The following is a 19,774-nucleotide window of genomic DNA, read 5'->3' on the forward strand; positions in this document are numbered from 1 at the left end:
TTAATACGATAAATGTACCACGAAAATACACTAAGTTACTTCTTGCGTTATTTTGAATGATGTAGGTTAAATTAGGATAGGTTAGGTTAGGTTTACTTTGGTTAGATTAAGGTTACTTTAGTTTGATGCGATTAGATGAGGTTTGGTTTAGTTTAGTTTGCATGGATTAAGTTCAGGTGGTTTATTTGCTGTAGTCTGAAAACAATGATTTGGCGGTGCTGTTCGTGGTATCTTGCAACATGGTACACCTTGGTGATCACGTGGTTGGGGGTACCGTATGGCTGACCGTCACTGGGAGTGTTGGAACCTCTGATCTGCCCCTCTGAAGCCCCTCCCCTCCCCCCTTCCTCTGCTGGCGAAAGTTATATAAAGAGGCCGTGACACACACCTGACACATACACTCGTGGCCGCTAACATGTGGCGCACGGAGGCGATGTTCACCTGCTTACTGCTGTTCTGCGCTACCGTACTTGTTGGTGAGTCTGCCTTGTTTTCTAAGTTAATTTTTGCGTTTGTTATCAGAATTTGTGGTAAATTCGCATTACATCAACGAGAATTTGTTTTTTTGTACCAATTAGTATCCGTTATTTCGCGTCTGAAGCCTAATCTGAACAAAAATTATTTTATGTATTACAGTAAAGTAGAAAATTCAGTCTGCTGCATAGGGTCTTAATCGTGTTTAGATTTCTTTTGTGTTTTGTGAAAAAAAAAATAGGATAGGCTAAAAATGCCGTACGTAAGTGAAAAATCACCCGAGACATGCGTCAGCTGATCATGATAAACAAACGAATCCAGGTAAAAAAGTCACAGGTAAAAAAGTCACAAAAAAAGTCTCAGGAAAAAAAGTCACAGGAAAAAAAGTCACAGGAAAAAAAGAAAAGTTAACTATCGAATTCTCACATTTTTTAAGGTTAATATGTCAATCAGTTTCAGTAAAGGAATATGCAGAACCTAACCTAACCTTTATTACCGGCCACCATAAATTAATTGTGACTTTTTTTTCCTGTGACTTTTTTTCTGACTTTTTTTTCCTGTGACTTTATTACCGGCCACCAAACAAACATCTCGCCATGAGCTGTGACTATATTCTACTGTGACTTTGGCTTAATGTATCAAGAGGAAACCTTTCGATGTCAACAGTTAAACTATTTTTTTCTTATTAATATGATGTGTTTACGGAAAAATATTAACCGATAAAATAATGTAACAGCAATGACTGATATACTGTAAATTGTGAGGTTACTTTGCCCATCTGACGAAGTTTCCACATTCTTGAGTACTGGGTGTTGACAAGTCCATTGATGTTTGTGTTCACAGTCCCTTGAGGAAGTTTATACATCCAAAACCTGGATATGTACTCGATCATTTACAAATAACTACATTCTTCATCTGGTGCAACGTTAATCTTGTTGGAACAATGCCACATGTACGGCGGTGCTCGAGGGACTCTGCAAACACAAACTTTAAGAGACTTTTAAACAGGAGACTAAACATAACTATGAAGGGACACTAAAAACAAGCATCAAGGGGCTCTGTATACACAAACACTAGAACCGTAGATGACCCACTCTCTCCCTCAAATACCAAAAGTAGTGCAGCGTTCTTTATCGATGTTTGAGTTTATCCAGATACTGTACTACGTCTAAGAGTTTAATAGGTTTCTACGTCATTTAATACATTGCACACGTTAAAGGGTTTCTTACAGTGTTTATTATTTTCCTCAGCTACGAATTCTGTGTGAATCTGTAAAAAGGGAACTCGATTTGGGGATTCTGGATTATGGCACATATTCAGAAATCCGTCTTAATGTGTTTTTCTTTTCACCTTCCAAAGTAACTCATCCTAACCACCACCACTGTGCCTCTGCCGGTGCGTACATCAGGTTTTGAACGATAAAAAAAAAAAACACACACACACACACACACGCAACGCTACCAGGAAATCAGATAACCAAGCAATCATCTACTACAACATGGAGTTTGCCATTTAGTCGAGTCCCCAGGTGAGAGTTACTCCAGGCTCGCGGCACCAGCGTGTTTTGATGTGACTGACCGGGAAGTGTCATGACTGGGTAACACCTGGCGGGATGTACGATGTTGGCTAAGTAACACGAACGCTACACGGCCGTCAGATAACTGTATTTGTCTTTTAAGTTTTACCTCTTTCATTATTATTATTATTATTATTATTATTATTATTATTATTATTATTATTATTATTATTATTACTCGTCAACAAGTCTTTAGTGCGGTCAAAGACACTGACCTTCACAAATCTGTCCTAATACGCCTCAACCTAACCAAACTCAACCTAATTCAACTTAACCTAACCAAACTCAACGTAGCCTAATTCAACTTAACCTTATTGAACCTAACAACCTGACCTAATCTAATTCAACCTCGCCTAATATCTAATTCAATTTAATTTAGCCTAATTTGACCTAATCTAACCTAACCAAACCTAATCTAACCCAGCCTAGACATTAGGAATAGGACCCATTAGGACTAGGTTATGGAGCCCATTTGACATATCACCAAGCGAAGGAAGAAAAGAGAGAGAGAGAGAGAGAGAGAGAGAGAGAGAGAGAGAGAGAGAGAGATTAAAGAAAGCAACAGAGAGAGATTAAAGAAAGCAACAGAGTAAGAGAGAGCGACCGTCTAAGGGAGGAGGAGGTATCTGGAACACTCCTTACCTCAGGCTCTCCTTTCCTCCTCTCTCTACCTCACCCTCGATATCTGACCTACTCATGGAGGAGGAAGAAGAGGAGGAGGAGGAAAAAGTAGTGAAAGAAGGAGGAAGGATGATGGAACAGAGAAGAGAAAGGAGGAGGGGAGAGAAGGGCATAGTGGTGATGAGAGAGAGAGGGGAAGATGAGGAGGAGGGAGGTGTGGTAATAACTTAATTTTTTTCACGTGGCCTCCATCCTCCTCCCCCAATAGCCACACCTTCGCCGCCATTTTATTACCTTAAAATTAAATATCCTAATACATAGTTGAGTCACAGATTTATGCGGCATTCAGTGACTGTTGCCTCATAGTCAATATCTGTAACGGTTGTCCGCTTTCGGGTCGATGCTCTCTTTCACCTGAGGCAGAGCAAAACAGACCTAAGGAGAGAGAAGGGCAGTCGACATCTCATCCAGGCTGCAACATAACTTCTGGGCAGCTGCTTCTGTTCGGATAGCTCCTCCGCGAGTCTGACGTAGAAGCATCTTGCACTTGGTCCCATCCCACCAGAGGCTGTGAACACCAGAGGAGTGAAGCTATCTTGATCAACGTTCTGAATTCTCTCCGCATATGCCCTTATCTTGTCGTTCTCGTTCCTCCTATGTGCAGCATCGAGAGCTAAGTTACGGTGACATGCGGCTATGGGATAAAAAATCCTTATGTCGAAGAAGGCTCGCTGTCCCCGTGTCAAGAATCCTCAAGCACTGACGTCAACACGGCCTTCGTTGGATGTGTTTGAAGTCCTATGTTGGAAATTCTCACCGTCCAATGGAAGGAGGGTCGGTTCTACCCTGACATCACGTCAGGTTTCCTTCAACATATTTGCTGTGAGATCCCTTACTTCGTCATGCCTCATGCATATGAAGCCCCCTTTCTTGCACACCATGGCGTGATCAACGTCAGGGTTTCAAGGATTTGTGGATTCGTGGGATCAGGGATTCGTGGGTTCGAAGGTTTAGGGGATCGGGGTTCACGGGTTTGGGGATTCAGCAGTGAGAGTTTGAGAGAGAGAGAACCAGCAGGTGTTGTTGTGTTGGTCATGGTTCTATGTTTTCTCTTTGATTCGCCTGAAGTTATGACGAGACCCTTGACTGTGGTGGTGGTGGTGGTGTGGGAGTTAGTAGGAGAGCTTTGGATCTGACTCTTTCCAGCAGCTCAGAGAGACTCGTTCGTGTGGTCGTTTTTATGTCGATTATAACTACCTCGTGTTATGTGTGGTCGTTTTTGTGTCGAATATAACTACCTCGTGTTATGTGTGGTCGTTTTTGTGTCGAGTATAACTACCTCGTGTCGTGTGTGGTTGGTTTTATCTATTATAATCATCTCGTGTCGCGTGTGTGTGTGTGGTCGTCGACGTGAACACAGGAGTACCCCTTTTTGCACTTTGCTCCCACGGAAATTCATAATATATAGACAATATTTTACATTATACCCACTGCGTCACATCCTTTGACATTCCATCAGATTACTTTGACAGACTTGCAGATATTACACCGACCGCTCACCAAAATACATAGTCAACCTTAGATATGAATATGGGTGTCTTACGGTATTCGAACTCATAAAGCTCTCAAACAGTCTTCTAGCAGTACGGCATTCTGTTCTCGATAATGTTACCGTGCATATATTGTAATATTATCAGTGTTATTAATAATTGCCCTATTGACTCACTGATATTCCTTTTTATGAAACTGATTCGAATGATACTTAATTGGCTCGAGTTTTGAACTGTTCGAAATAAACTGAAGAGCAGTGGGAATGAAGTGCAAAGACGGGTATTACTGTAAAAGCAATAGGACGCCCGTGGCTACTATTTTGACAGGTGACCTCAACGTCTGACGCTTCTGTAGGTAATAGCTAGACCATGTACACATCTAGTAATATATAAACAATTTATACACCTAGAAAAAATAATAACTTCAGATGGAACTGTAATGTATATTAATTCCATATCACAAATCCTTTCTTCTCACTCATCAACTAAACACAACACACACACACACACACACACACACACACACACACACACACACACATACACACACACACGGGTATTACTATTAACGAAACGAAAACCTTGCAAATTATTTCGCATTTTACATTAAATTTGACTGAAAATGCGAGTATATGAGATAATATTGTAAATCTTAATATATTATCACCAGCTGGAGCAAATGACTCATGATGACAAGGTGGTAGTAATGGTGATAGTAAAGTATTCAGAGGAAAAACTTCAACATTTATACAGCAGCTGGTGGTGAAAGTTAACTTGTTGTGAATTACTTGTTATTAACGTCATTACTTAATTTATGAAGCTGTACACACGACCTGTAGCACTTAGTATATCAGAGGCTGGGAGAGTCGTACTTTGTATAGTTCTTTTAAGTGAAGATTGAAGAATGTAGTCAAACAGTTAAGTGCATTCATTAGTTTTCACTTACGAGTAATATTCAGTCGTTCTATATGGTGTGTGGGTGTGCGTTAAATTAGTCGTTGTAGTAGTAGTACAGGTAGTAGTATAAGTAGTAATAGTAGTATGTGCGTGTGTGTGTCTGTGTGCCGAGGTGGACGAGCGCTACCGCCGGAAAGACCATACCGCCGCTCCTCCCGCACTAGATGTAGCCCTCCACACGTGCAACATCTGTGGACGGTCCTGCCGGTCCCGTATCGTCCTCTCGAGTCACCTCAGAACTCACCAATGAAGGTGACGTCTTTAAAAATCGCTGGATGATCGTCATAGTCGATTCCGAGTGACAGCAAAGTATTATTATTAGTTATAGTAGTAGTAGTAGGGTGTGTGTGTGTGTGTGTGTGTGTGTGTGTGTGTGTGTGTGTGTGTGTGTGTGTGTGTGTGTTGCTACTTGCTTCACCACTTCACTCTCTACGTAATTCTTGCATCACTTTCAACTCATTATTTTCATCCCTTCTCTACCTTTCTGCTTCCCTTGAGAGCCAATCCTCACGCAGATATTTTGAGAGGGAGTATAACATACATACATACGTACATACAACCATACGTACATACAACCATACATACTGTACATACATACATACGTACATGCAACCATACATACTGTACATACAACCATACGTACATACAACCATACGTACATACAACCATACGTACATACAACCATACATACTGTACATTGTTACTTCCAGGGATTTAAACGCACCATCACGTCAAGAAATCCGTTACTCCATCACCACACACACACACTGTCAGTCACGCACTACTTGACAGAGACTAAGGAGTGAAGCGGCGATGACTGTCACGGTCAGCCTCGGTCCGACAATAGAGAGACGAACGATAAACTATAGGCCTACCGTGATACGCCTCCATACGCACGTACATTTTCATTATCATGTTCGAATTATGTATTTACAAGGGCGTCAAGTACTGATATAGGTTAGGTGGTGTACTAGTGAATGAAACATATACTAGTGAAACAATAAAGTGGCGCCAGTCTGCAGGTATCACGTATCGGAGAGAAGTTGAGATAGTACTGACATATTTCCACCTTGTCTGGATATTTTGTCAAGTAATTCAACTTTTACCTCGAGCAGCAATGTGAAGTGAACGGTGAAACTAGCAGTAGCAATTCAGTGACGGGAATAATGAACGTAATTAACAAGAACAGGGAAATGTGAAACGGTGGCAGAGAGAGAGAGCGTGATGAATCCTCCACTCTACTTTCCTTCTCAACCCAGGTGGCAGGTGTCGCCCATCGTTAACTCGCGTTGGTCGGTGAGGTAGTGTGGTGGTGTGGCCCCCAGCTGGTCCTTCGTCAGGTAGTAAACATCACCCACCCGGCCACCGTGTTTAGTGGTCACTTTTCACCTTCTGTTGCTTTCTCTTCTCTTCTTTCGTTATACTCTATTTACGACTTATCGCTTTTCTCTTCCTTTCTCTTCCATTCTCCACGGTGGAAGGGGGACGTGTGTTCCTCCTCTTCCACAACATTTCTTCACGATTGAAGTAAAGATGAACAGAGAGACGGATAAATAAATTACCATCCTCTCTCTCTCTCTCTCTCTTGTCCCTTTCGGCCATATGTCACGTCTCGATACACTTTCTCCCTTCGCCAATAAATAACAATTGACTCTTCTTCCCCGTCAGCCACCACGATCAACAAATACAACCCCTTAACCACCACCACCACCACCACCACCACAGACCAATAACAGGGAGGAAAAGTAGTATAAAGAAACGTGTTGAAATAGATCATAAATGTAGAGCCATTCCATATATAAACTATACTCCTGCCCCTCAGATGCCCTATGTAATTGTGTAATAACTTTGTAACTTGGTGTGAGGAACTGTATCATGTTTAGGTCATCAGGATCGTTAGCGTTGGCACCATCATGTACAGTAAACGTAGTGTACTGTACGTGATGGGCTTAGTTGTTCGCTTAGGGTATTATCTAAAGTGTGAACTCTTGTGTACAAACTGCGATGGGTCTTGACTGTCACCCTGCTAGACGCCGCCACCGACAGCTGACCCCTGGACCCGCGGCCTTCCAGATCCATGACCCGTCTCTTGTTTTGTTTTTTGTCACTGAAGGTCACTCGCACTTCTGTTTTAGGTCTTAGATCCTTACTCCGAAAATAATCGCCCTTAACTCGTGAGACATAAGGGCAAGCATGAACTTAGCATGCTTCCCTGTTGGGCGCTGTAAACGCTTCTGCGCTTCACCTTACACAAGGATGTAGGGGGGTGCCCAATAAAAAATAAAAAAAATCTGAAATTTCATGTCTACCTTCCTCCTCTTCCTTCTCCTCGTGTCTCTCTCGTGGTGTGGTATTCTTCCCTTCCTCCTCCCGAGTCTTATAACCAGTGTTGGTACAGGTGGCTCCTTCACCAGGTCTTATAACCAGTGTTAGTACAGGTGGCTCCTTCACCAGGTCTTATAACCAGTGTTGGTACAAGTGGCTCCTTCACCAGGTCTTATAACCAGTGTTAGTACAGGTGGCTCCTTCACCAGGTCTTATAACCAGTGTTAGTACAAGTGGCTCCTTCACCAGGTCTTATAACCAGTGTTGGTACAGGTGGCTCCTTCACCAGGTCTTATAACCAGTGTTTGTGCAAGTGGCTCCTTCACCAGGTCTTATAACCAGTGTTGGTACAAGTGGCTCCTTCACCAAGTCACCTACTCTCAGAATGGTGTCAGAGCAGCAGCACTTTGTCCTATCGAGGTAAATCATTTTAGAAGATTTTTAAATAATATTAGAGTTGAGTTTATACAGTTGATTGTCTGTCTGTTTTAATTATTATTTTTCTTTCCTTTACCGGGTAATTATCTCTCTCTCTCTCTCTCTCTCTCTCTCTCTCTCTCTCTCTCTCTCTCTCTCTTCATCACAGTTCACCCTAACAGGTTTTCCGTAATAAAAGGTTCGTAAATGAGGTTCTCCACCGTTGCATAATTTTCATCCTGGTCAATCTGTTCATTGTTTCAGTGTTTCGCTCTGTCACGTCTAGAATGACAGAAATTTTTTATGGTATTATTGAGTGGTCCAGTGAGATGTAGAAGGCAGGGAGCAAGGTCGGTCATTGATTGGTGGGAGGTGAGTGACGTGTCAGTGACGTCACACACCACACACACACACACACACACACACACACACACACACACACACAGCCTTATATTTTTGCCTTCAGTAGCCTTCCCGAACATGCGGCACCGTGGGAATAATAGTCGGATCTTCTTTTCAAATATTTATATCTAGTAGTTATAGTTATGTGTATTTATATTTTATTTTGTGGATCATTATCTTCAAAATAAACTACACATATACATAATTATAAGAAATACCTATAAATATTTGTTACAATTCATCAAAGTCCTGAATATGTTATACAAAAAAGACTTGTAAATCCCATTTTTCCTCAAAGGTACATTTCGTCATGGTTCAGGTTTGGCACAAAGTTGAGATGAACAACTTATGTCCACACACTTTAGTAGATAGGATGCAATAATGCTTCATTTGTTTATCTTAATGACACTACAACCAAACGTGAAGTATCAGAATTCAGAGATTAAGTATTTCTCACTTAACACAACAGTATGGCGGTGCAACTGTCATCTGTCTACCTCCCCTTCGTCTCTTTACGTCGCTTCACCTTTCCTTAACATGACCGTCCAGCAGATAGGAGTCGCTGACGCTCTGTTTAGTAATCTGTATTAAAATTATAACCAAACACGTCATGCTTACAACAGGGGGAACTGCTGCCTGACTGACTTACTGTTATTCACACATTAATGTTATATATAATAAACCTAGTTTGCAAACTTCCTGGGTATGTTTTTATTGTAAACAGAATATATCCGTTATTTATTGGGTCATGGAAGTGGCCCTGTCATAAAAGGACACTATATTGAAACTCCAGCCCCGACCTCCTACCATGCCTAGATTACGTCAGATTTGCATGAGAAAAAAAATGCATAGAATCGCTCAGATCATTAGCACAAGCTGGGAATACCACCATGATATGCAGTAACACATTCTACGCCTAATTTGTGTTTTCCCTAAGTATTTTTATCTTTGCTATGCTTGTAACTGCACAAGTAGCTCCAGAAACCTCTCAGACCATCCCTCTAGCCCCGAACACCGTCCTCTTCCCCCATAACTCACACTCCGACTCCCGTCATCCCCCGGCTCCCCTCTCCTTCTCACTCGTGAATGCTTCGGATTCACGAGTCGATACTCTCCGGGTTCATACCTCACGGAGAGGGTGGATTGACAATGTTGAGTGTAATAGTCGGAAATGTCCTCAACTGTACATAATACTCGCTACCACTCAACACAGGATACATTGCCTATACTGTAATGTGTGTGTGTGTGTGTGTGTGTGTGTGTGTGTGTGTGTGTGTGTATGTTTAATGGCCTACTCCTCCTCAGCAAGTGTGCTGCACACAACCACACTATCACCAATACCTTGTTTAGGCAGGCAGACAAGTTCAAGGGCTCGTGGCAACACCCACGATCCAAACACTAGCATCTCATTGACCACATCATTGTCAGAGAAAGAGATCTCTGAGATGTCCTCATCACCCGTGTCATGTGTGGCTCAGACCACTGCGGCACTGATCAACAGCTCGTTAGGGCTAAGCTCTAACTTCACGTCGCCCCAAAACGGCGAAGGCAGCAAACCTCTAAAAGAGGTTTTAACACTAAGCGTCTGGAGGATCCAGCTGTAGCACATACATTCAGAGAGCAGCTCGAACATGGGCTGATAAACAACCCGATAACAAACGACCCAAATCCCAGTGCAGATTGGGATATTCTCGACACTGTCATGACAAAAACCGGCAGAGGCCCTCTGTCAGATCGAAAGAATGCACCAGTACTGATTTGATGAAAATGACCCTGCAATCAATGTACTCATCAATGATAAGCGTGCTCCTTTAACTGACTGGCAGAACAACCCTCAGTCTCGGACCAAAGCTGATACCTTGAGCAAGAAGAAGGCGGCGGCCCAGCGGGAACTTCGCAATCTAAAGAATGACTGGTTTAAAAATAAAGCATGTGAAACACCAAAAAATTGCAGATCAGCACAAGATGCACGAATTATTCAATTCCACCAAAACATTTTATGAGCCAATCACTCGTGGCGAAGCCCCCCTCCGCTCATCCGACGGTAACTCCTTAATTAAAGACGATGAAGGCATCCTTCAGCGCTGGAAAGAGCACTACCATTCATTGCTCAACCGAAACACTAATGTGGATGTCCTGACTACACAGCAGGTCCCAACACTACTGCCATGCAACAAACCAGAACATCACTCCAACTTGCACACCTCCCCAGCTAAATGTACAATGTTAGAAAAGTACATCACATATGACAGCTGTTTTCTAATTAACTTCTCAAACCAGCGATACAAACCAAACAAACTGGAATCGTTAAGTTCATCTTAGTTGTTCTGTCACCTCAAGAAAGAGCCGGTTCAGCAGTGATCTCCGCTATACTTGTCTAATAATGAGGGCGTCTTGCCTCCGTCGCCCGCAGTCATTATAACCCACCTTTCTCTTGTGACAGCCTCCCCCTCACTCCTCCCACCAACACCCAGCCTCTCCCTCAGTCACCCCACCAACACCCAGCCCCTCCCTCACTCCTCCCACCAACACCCAGCCTCTCCTCACTCATCCCACCAACACCCAGCCACGGCACCAGTCCAACTTCCACCTACATAATGTATGAATCAGAGGCAGGTCGCCGCCCCCAGACACAACGGCGGAAGAACAGTTGCCTCCATTTATAACGGGTACAGTGGCTGGTGTGTTTTGTGAGACGTGGCACTACCGCCCCCACCAGATAGGAGCCAATGACGTTCTACTTGGTAATCTATATATTAAAACTGTTACTATGCCGGAAATACTCGTTTTTACAGATAGAGGGAAGGGGGGAGAGGGCGTCTTAATTAGCATCCTTGGTCTGGTTACTGTAGCGAGGGTAGTTCTGCCTATTCTGGTAGGTTTACTACCATGTAAACAAACAGTGGTGCCACATCTCACAAAACACGCCAGCCACCGTACCCGGTATAAATGGAGGCAACTGTACTATACATCTTGATCTGCCTTCTATTGTTGAAATCAAGGAGCCATGAACTTTTTATTATCGTGAGTACTGTGTATCTATTGGCAGGAAGCACTGGTAGTGCCCCAGGTGCTGCCAATTACCGATAATAAACCTTAATTTACTCTCACCTGGTACAATCTATTACTCTAAGGCACACATTAGTGGATGACAACCATGATATATTTACAATTGTTTATTACTAACCCTACTCTCACCTCGAGGCATCAACGTCTTTGTATTACTAATAATCACTCGCTTGGTGTCATCTTGTGGTTATAAAGCCTGAAATGGCTCCACTTACTACCGTCTAGTGGCTGTAAATGCCGACACACTCACGTACTACCATCTGAAGTTTGCGGTATTAATCTCAAGTATTAATCTAACCTCCATGACACCTTCGCTTTTTCTCTACATTCACTCGTCTTCCAGGTTCCTCTTTCTCTTCCTACGTGAAAGTAATTGTTTCATCCGTGAGTGAAGACATAAAGTGTTCAAGAGGGAGTTCCCGGATATGGTGTAGTTACCAGTGATGGTCCGTCATGGTGGTGCCTCTACCCTTCCCCAGTCACACAATATAAATATACGGTGCCGGTATGCAAAAGAAAGTTTACCAAGACAGTACTCATAGTATACAAACACAGGTAAACAGCAAGCCAACTCGACCAAGGACAACCAACAAAAAAGTGAGATACTTATTCCCTTAAATATTGTCTCCTAATACGAATTAAGTAAACGCTATCTTGTTTATTTAATCTGTATAATTGTTTAACGTTATTTTTGTGTTTGGCGTGAATCAACCAATAAGGGGGCATTCTACATCCCCAGTTAAGTGTAAATTTTAATTGTACGAATCTCTGTGACTGACGGTCTGGCGTCTGACCCCCGTGGTTCTTTTTTAAGGAAAAACTCAAACAGACTGACATAAATTACCGCTTTATCGTTGCTGCCGATGATAATAACCCACACTCAGAGAGCAAACAATGTAGAACTTAAAAGTGTTTGGGGAGCGTGGCGCCCAGCTGTTGTGTGAGGCAGCTTTCCTGCGCTCTCTCCTAACGCAAAGTAAACATGCGAGACCCACCGTGACTCTTCCTTCCCACTTTCCAATTTAGAGAATTATTATTGTGTCTACGACTCTACGAGATACGACCATTGACCTCTATGTAACTACACCTTCTAAAGCAATTCAAAATTAATGTATAGGATTAATATCTACAGAGCATATAATTTTTGTGAACGTTTAAATAATTTGTATCGTAGATGTCATCCAAATGTTACTTTTTCTTCACATAATTAGGAACAGTTTGTGTGTGTGTGTATGTGTGTGTGTGTGTGTGTGTGTGTGTGTGTGTGGAATACCGTAACTCGGCCAGTGGAACACGATCTCACATCTCCAGTTAAGAGTAAAAATTATCGCAGAAACTTTTGAAAGACCATCATTGTGGTGTAGGTTCAGCGAGCCAGTTAACGAACCTTTGAGAATCTGGCACCCCCCACCCCCCCCACACTCACCGGCCTGGCACCACCATCACTACCACAAGAATGAAAACTTACTTGCACTCATTCACCTCACCCTTGCTCTGCCATTTTTCTCTTTTACTCAAGTGTTACTCTAGTGGAGTACATAGGTGTTGCTTTAGTGTTACTTTAATGAGTCTACTCCGGTAAGTCTTACTCTAGTATTGTCTGGTGGCTACTCTAACACCAAAAACAGGTGTATTGAACCTCGAAACCATTACGTTGATCTTGGCTTACTCGTGTGATGTCAGTAATGGCCGCTTTCAAATACAAGGCAGTAGTGTTATACAGTAATCATACGCTGCCTTTTTAATACCATCAGTCCTTGGTGTCTAACCTTTAAAACCGGTATTAATGACTACGTTGCTTCTGTGGCATCAATATTGTCTGATTTCTACCGTGAGAAGTGTTCTGATATCACCAGTACCCGTAAAACTTAGTACAGGTGCTGTCGGTGTAAACGCAGATATATTAGGCTCTGCTCTGGCGTTCAGGTTTACCCGATTTCTGTCATGGAAGGTGTTATAAATATTCTTGATTTCAATAACAAAAAAAAATTAACATAGGAGGCGTTATAAGCTCACTTTAAATTGAACATTACATAATTTCCAACATGCGAGGCTGGTAAATGTGGATGTGTCGCTTGGTCTGGTCTGTCAGCCGTGATGGTGGAGGGTGTTAAAGGGGTCGAAGAAAATTGTTGACCATTCCCAAAGATCCCGAGGCAGAATTTCCATCACATTTGACTGTGTACTGTGCATCACCGTTTCTGAGGCATTTATTGTTATTATTACCTTCCTGATTGGATATTTACCTGCATGTTCAACTGTTTTTCAAGTATCAGTATAGTTTCTTGGTTATAAACTTACCTGTGCGTCTCGCCTTTTTTTTTTTACTAATTGGAGATTCATTCATTATATTTCGTCCAAGAGTTAAGTGATTAGAAATTACGTGTACTGTATGTTTTGATTTGTCTGGTGGGAAACATTTACGTGTTGAATGTTTTTTGTATTAGAAAGTTTCATGCCTGTAATGTTTAATATTATTTTACAAGTTTTTATCAAAATTATACAAGTTGTTCCGTCATGTCAGGAATTCTTACCTGTGTATTAAATATATCAAGGAAATCGACTAACTTTTCTGAAGAGTTTATTAGCGATTCCTTGATTTTGGAAACTTCACGTGTATACAGTGCCTGTCCTTAGAGGTAAGACATCTTATATTAAACTAAAAAGTACCACAGACAGGGCCACTAAACGATCCATAGGGTAGTATCAGTTAGGTCATTTCCCTTAAAAAAATGGATCACCTGAAGATTAGTCCAACCACCTTATTTCACCTGATTATTAATTAACCACCCTAACGCTAACCTAACCCCTTCAGGTAGCGTTAGAATATTTAATTATCAGATGAAATAAAGTGTATGAATCAGTCTTCAGGTGATACAAAAAGAATTATCGGATTATGTCGTGGTATTTTTCCAACACTGTGTTTCCCTGGATTTCACGGTTGCTCGTCCCTGTTGCAGGAGGCGTTGTCCCAGATCATCCCCTGCTGAGGAACAAACGCGCCCTACGCCTCAATGTTCCTTGTATGGAGAATGGTCAGTTCTACCGCAACCCCAGCGCCAACCCGGAGAAGATTTGGAGCCTGGGCGAGTGTTCCAAGTACTATCTCTGTCTAGGTGAGTCTTTTAAATTAAACTAGTTAAGCTGGATTAGTGTTAGGCTAGATTAAAATACCAGATTACTACTAGGTTAGGTTAGGCCAGCGTTAAGTGAGTGCTAGGCAAAGTTAGTATCAAATTGGGTTAGGGTGTCGACAGTTATGTTAGGCTAGATGGAAGGTTAAGTAGGGTTATGTTAGACTCAAACAAGGTTAAGTTAGTAGGTCAGCCTAGGTTAAATTAAGGCTAATAATTGGAAACTTGATTGTTGTTAGTTTGGCGGACAATTTTGGTCTCATTTTGCCCAATATTTGATGCTTAATGCAATGCAGGTATACAAATAATGGACATAGACAATGCAGGTATACAAACAATGATATACAGTAAAGCAATTTGACCAAGGATAACTAACAAGGCCATTATAATGCTTCTTCCCAGTAGAATCCGTGCATTAACACTGGTAGACAAAGATGTTGGGAAGAGCTTTATATAAAACAATCAACTGTCATTAAATTATCACAAAGTACAATAATAGGTCGAGACGATTTCAGCAAGGGAAAGACTGCTTGAAGTTGACGTATCACCGCTCAGGAAACCTCATACTACCACATACAGTAGCCTAGTACCTCACCCTTGTACAGTACAATGTTTTACCCACTTAGACTTGCACAGTTGTTTAGTATGATGCCACGTACAGTATCTTACCAAGTACAGTATCTCACCACGTACAGTATCTCACCACGTACATTATGTGACCAGTAACCGTATTGTACTCCTACAGACGAAGAAGTATACGAGTTCAAGTGCTCGGTGGGGCTGCTCTTCGACATCAACAGGCAGATATGTGATTTCAAGTCCAAGGTGTTCAACTGTGACTCCCACATCCGTAAGTATAGAGAGAGAGAGAGAGAGAGAGAGAGAGAGAGAGAGAGAGAGAGAGAGAGAGAGCAATCCTGATTCGGTTCTTTCCTGTTAAGTAATAGACCTAATTACGCTTCAGTTTTAACTGGCCCCAACCCTAACCGACCTAACCTAATCTAACCCAAATCAAACTTATCTAATCTAACCTAACTTAGCATAACCTAAGCCTATATTTACCTAACTTGAGTCTTCCTCTCTGCTCGTGACACAGAGTTGACGACACCTAAGCCTCTCTTGTATACGGAGGAGCCCATCTGTGACTTCGGGGAGTACGCCTGCGCCGATAGGACCTGTCTCCCCTCTGAGCTCTTCTGTGATGGTCAGGTCGACTGTCTGGATAGTTCTGATGAAGGCTGGTGCGGTGAGTTTACTGTCCCGGTACAGGTTGCTTGAGGTTCAGAACACAGACGTTTAGGTTTATAATAAGAGGCACTTAAGCTTATAATAGAGGCCTTGAGGTTTATAATAGAGGTCTTGAGGTTTATAATAGAGGTCTTGAGGTTTATAATAGAGGCCTTGAGGTTTATAATAGAGGTTTTGAGGTTTATAATAGAGTTTGAGGTTTATAATAGACTTTGAGGTTTATAATAGAGACTTTGAGGTTTATAATAGAGACTTTGAGGTTTATAATAGACTTTGAGGTTTATAATAGACTTTGAGGTTTATAATAGAGACTTTGAGGTTTATAATAGACTTTGAGGTTTATAATAGAGACTTTGAGGTTTATAATAGAGTCCTTGAGGTTTATAATAGAGGCCTTGAGGTTTAGAACAAATTATGTGCCTCAAAACAACAAGAGCTCAAATCAAGGTCATATTCCCAGGAACCACCAATTTAACGATCTTCTGTTTCTCCAGATGCTGACCACGACCCTAACGCCGCCCCCAAGTGTGACTACGCCAATTGCACGTTGCCCTGGTGCTTCTGTTCGAGGGACGGCACCCTCATACCTGGCAACATGGAGCCAGCACAGGTATGCCCCACCCTAACCTCCTTCACACCAGCAGGCTCTGTAACCAGCCACACACCTGTACTGTCTACTTGCCACACCTTTATACCGTCTGCTTTCCACTTGTCACACACCTGTACTGTCTACTTATCTAGAACCACTTGCTTGTTTATTATCCGTTTGTACTTATCACCTCATCTAATGGACAATATAAATTTAATAACTGTATTTTACTGGATTCAGTTGTCAACTAATGGTCAACTCATGGGGGTAAAACTGTATCACTGTAACCGCATTATCTTTTCCTCCTGCAGGTGCCCCAGATGGTGTCGCTGACATTTGACGACGCAATCAACTACGAGAACTGGAACCTGTACAGCCAGCTGTTCAACGCGGAGAGGACTAACCCCAACGGCTGCCCCATCCATGCTACCTTCTACGTCTCCCACGAGTACAACAATTACCAGTACACCCAGCAGCTCTGGAACGACGGCCACGAGATCGCTGTCCATTCTATCACGTGAGTTTTCAGCGCCTTAGGTCGGGGAGAAATACTGTATCACCGGCTTGACTTATATCACTCGTTCTTTATAGGATACAACAAACCTATGCTAATCTAAGCTAAACTTATCCTTAGTAAACCTCACATCACCTCACCTAATCAAATATAACGTTGCCCTATCAACTTTAACCTAATCAAATCATTTTGTTAGGTTACATACAGTGTGGTTGAATATTGACGTTTTTTCCCCAAATGAACTAGTTTAGCAGTGTTGCTCGTAACATTACCATCATATTGTATTTTGCTATGAGGTTCTTGGTTATCTAACATTTCAGACGAGGAAAGGCTGTCTCAGAACTTACAGATGCAAATGTCGCTAATTTGTGTCTCGGTCCAGGATTTTTATCACTACCACTTACGTGAGTTCAGTCCAAATAAAAAGATGGCTGCTCAACGTGACTGTTGAGTCCCAGCGATTTGGGTTAGCTTTGGTTTGGTTATTCAGAATAAATTAAGTTAACAATATTACTAGTGTCGGTTTTGTGAGGATTATGCATCGCTTCGGGTCCTCTGTTTACAAAGTGGGGAAAATTAGAACAGTGGTGGACGTAAGGGTGCACTAACGAGGGTGTTCGGAAGGATTCAAATTAACATTAACGTCAATATCATCAATGAAATCCACATGAAAATTGTTAGATACTAAAGCTGGACTACCAAACCCCACCGGGATGCTCGGTTTTTAATATTTACTGGTACACCTGGTCGGAACTTCAAGTTACAAGTTATACGACGTTTATAGTTTCACAAAACTGAATATAAAACGAAAACATTCTACCAGGCTCTGTTAGAAAAACCTGAATAAAAAAAATATATATATATATAATATATGCTTCTGTTGGTTCTGTTTATAACGCGGGTGCTGTTACTCCAGGCACCGTGGACCCGAGAACTTCTGGACACACAACGCCACCATCGAGGACTGGTTTGACGAGTTTGTGGGTCAGGCTAACATCATCAACCGCTTCGGTGGCGTCCACATGGAGGACCTCTGGGGTACGTCATCACCTCATTGCTCTACACTAGGCTCCGAATGTTAATTTTTCATAAGGTTTAAAACTAACGAATCCTATCCTGACATACTGTATATCTAACCTAACCTAATTCCACAGGTTTCTCCTAATTTAACCTAATCTAAAACAGTGTAACAACCTAATCTAATTTAACCTTACCAAACACAACATTATGTAACCCAACCTAACCTATCACATATTATAGGGCAGAACACTGGAGTCTGTGTTCGGAACGGTATTATATTATTAGTGTTGGTTATTTTAATTATATTTTTATTTATTTATTAGTTACAAATATTCGTCGATTTGGTGAGCTGTGGTCAAAGATTTTTGTCTACGTTCGATATTTTGCTGTACGCCGATGCTAATTTATTTGGGGTCTCAAGTTGTTCACTGATTTACAATTTCACAAGCAGGGTAAACAGATTTAGCTTTCCGTTTTCGGTTGGTTTAGCATTAAATCGGCCATTTCGAGATTTTTAGTACTTTTCGACATGATCGTCAGGAATATATATATATATATTTTTAGTTTTTTCATTTGTTTTTCCGATTCGGTTTCATAGTTATAGCATGCTGGATGTGGGAGGGTGGCTTTGGGGGTGGTAGGATGTTGGGGTGAGGTGGCTTGAGATTGAGGGATGTTGGTCGTTGTAGGGCATTAGACTAGGTGCTGGGGAGGGGCGTGCCCAGGATTTCACCGGGGGAATTAACTACGAACTTAGATTGGTAATATTATGTTGGAATCCAGAGATGTTATATTCAAATTTGCTAACACAGTCACTAGCTTGTAGGCCTATTTTACTTACTTTCGTTACACAATGATTCATGCTAGGCACAAATACATACTTCACAAACTAGCTTCTATTTAACACTTTCTAAAACAATATCCTTCTTTACTTGATAATCACAGATAAGCATGCATACCAGTTAGCATTTTTTATTACCTAATCACAGGTAGTTACTAAAAAGAAAGTATGAACAAAGTAAAATCTTAAAAGAACACAAAATGTAACATCAAATACAGCATGTACTGTACAAATTGAGAAAAAGCTACTTCGCATTTTCAAACTCTCTTTCATAGTAAGCACAGTACACAGAAATCCCCCTATGATATATCAAATTCAATTAACCTCATTAGGACTCGAAACTGGTACACAGAGAAAAGGTATCCCAGTTGTTACCACTACACTACGACCCTTCAAACCTTGATTGTACTGTTTTAAGGGTCGTATTGCAGTGGTGGTTACGGCTGGGATACTTGTTCTCTGTGTACCAATTTCGAGTCCTGATGAGGTTAATTGAATTCCCTGTACGAAAATAACGAAACAATGAATTAATATATATTATTTAGAAAGGACATAGCATTAATACCTTTCAAGTTACTATGCTATACTTATTCTAACATGAGGTTCAAACGTCTAGATTTCTTTCGAGCAAAATTATCAAGAATCAAAGGGGCATCATTTAGACTGAGTATATTTCTGTTTATAGCCATTAGGGTCAAACCTGACAATCTATCATCCTTCATGGTGCTACGCAGCAGGTTTTTAGTCTCCGTAGATTCGAGAATGAACTTTCAGGGCTTCCAGTTGTAACTGGTTGGACAGCAATAACTCGCAGCAATCTGTTTATGACACGAAAGCTGTTGTTGTCACATTTTACTAGGGCTGAGGTAGCATCGATGGGTCTAGTATTGTGAGGTGCTAATTTCTACATTTCTGCCCAAACATTCCATTCTCCTAGAGCTTGCTGAAGTGTAGCGTGAGGTAAGATTTTACTCCAAAACGTATACGCCTTTTCAACATCGGCGTACTGGTACTTCAAGATATTCATGAGGAGATCT

The 19,774-nt window shown here is 41.6% G+C and overlaps 1 protein-coding gene across 1 annotated transcript in view; it reads left to right on the forward strand.

The window, feature by feature from the left end:
• The first annotated feature begins 334 nt into the window (after nt 1-334).
• The window catches only part of LOC121880175 (chitin deacetylase 1-like), a 35,729-nt gene continuing 16,289 nt past the window's right edge, over nt 335-19,774 (forward strand). The window contains exons 1-7 of the mRNA XM_042387300.1: nt 335-476; nt 14,352-14,507; nt 15,271-15,375; nt 15,622-15,771; nt 16,268-16,383; nt 16,674-16,879; nt 17,793-17,914. Coding sequence (XP_042243234.1) covers nt 416-476; nt 14,352-14,507; nt 15,271-15,375; nt 15,622-15,771; nt 16,268-16,383; nt 16,674-16,879; nt 17,793-17,914 — 916 coding nt within the window. The 5' untranslated portion in view covers nt 335-415. The remainder of the gene's footprint in view (nt 477-14,351; nt 14,508-15,270; nt 15,376-15,621; nt 15,772-16,267; nt 16,384-16,673; nt 16,880-17,792; nt 17,915-19,774) is intronic.

Source organism: Homarus americanus, unplaced genomic scaffold (genome assembly GCF_018991925.1).
Source record: "Homarus americanus isolate GMGI-L3 unplaced genomic scaffold, GMGI_Hamer_2.0 scaffold30108, whole genome shotgun sequence".
Taxonomy (NCBI): Eukaryota; Metazoa; Arthropoda; class Malacostraca; order Decapoda; family Nephropidae; genus Homarus; species Homarus americanus.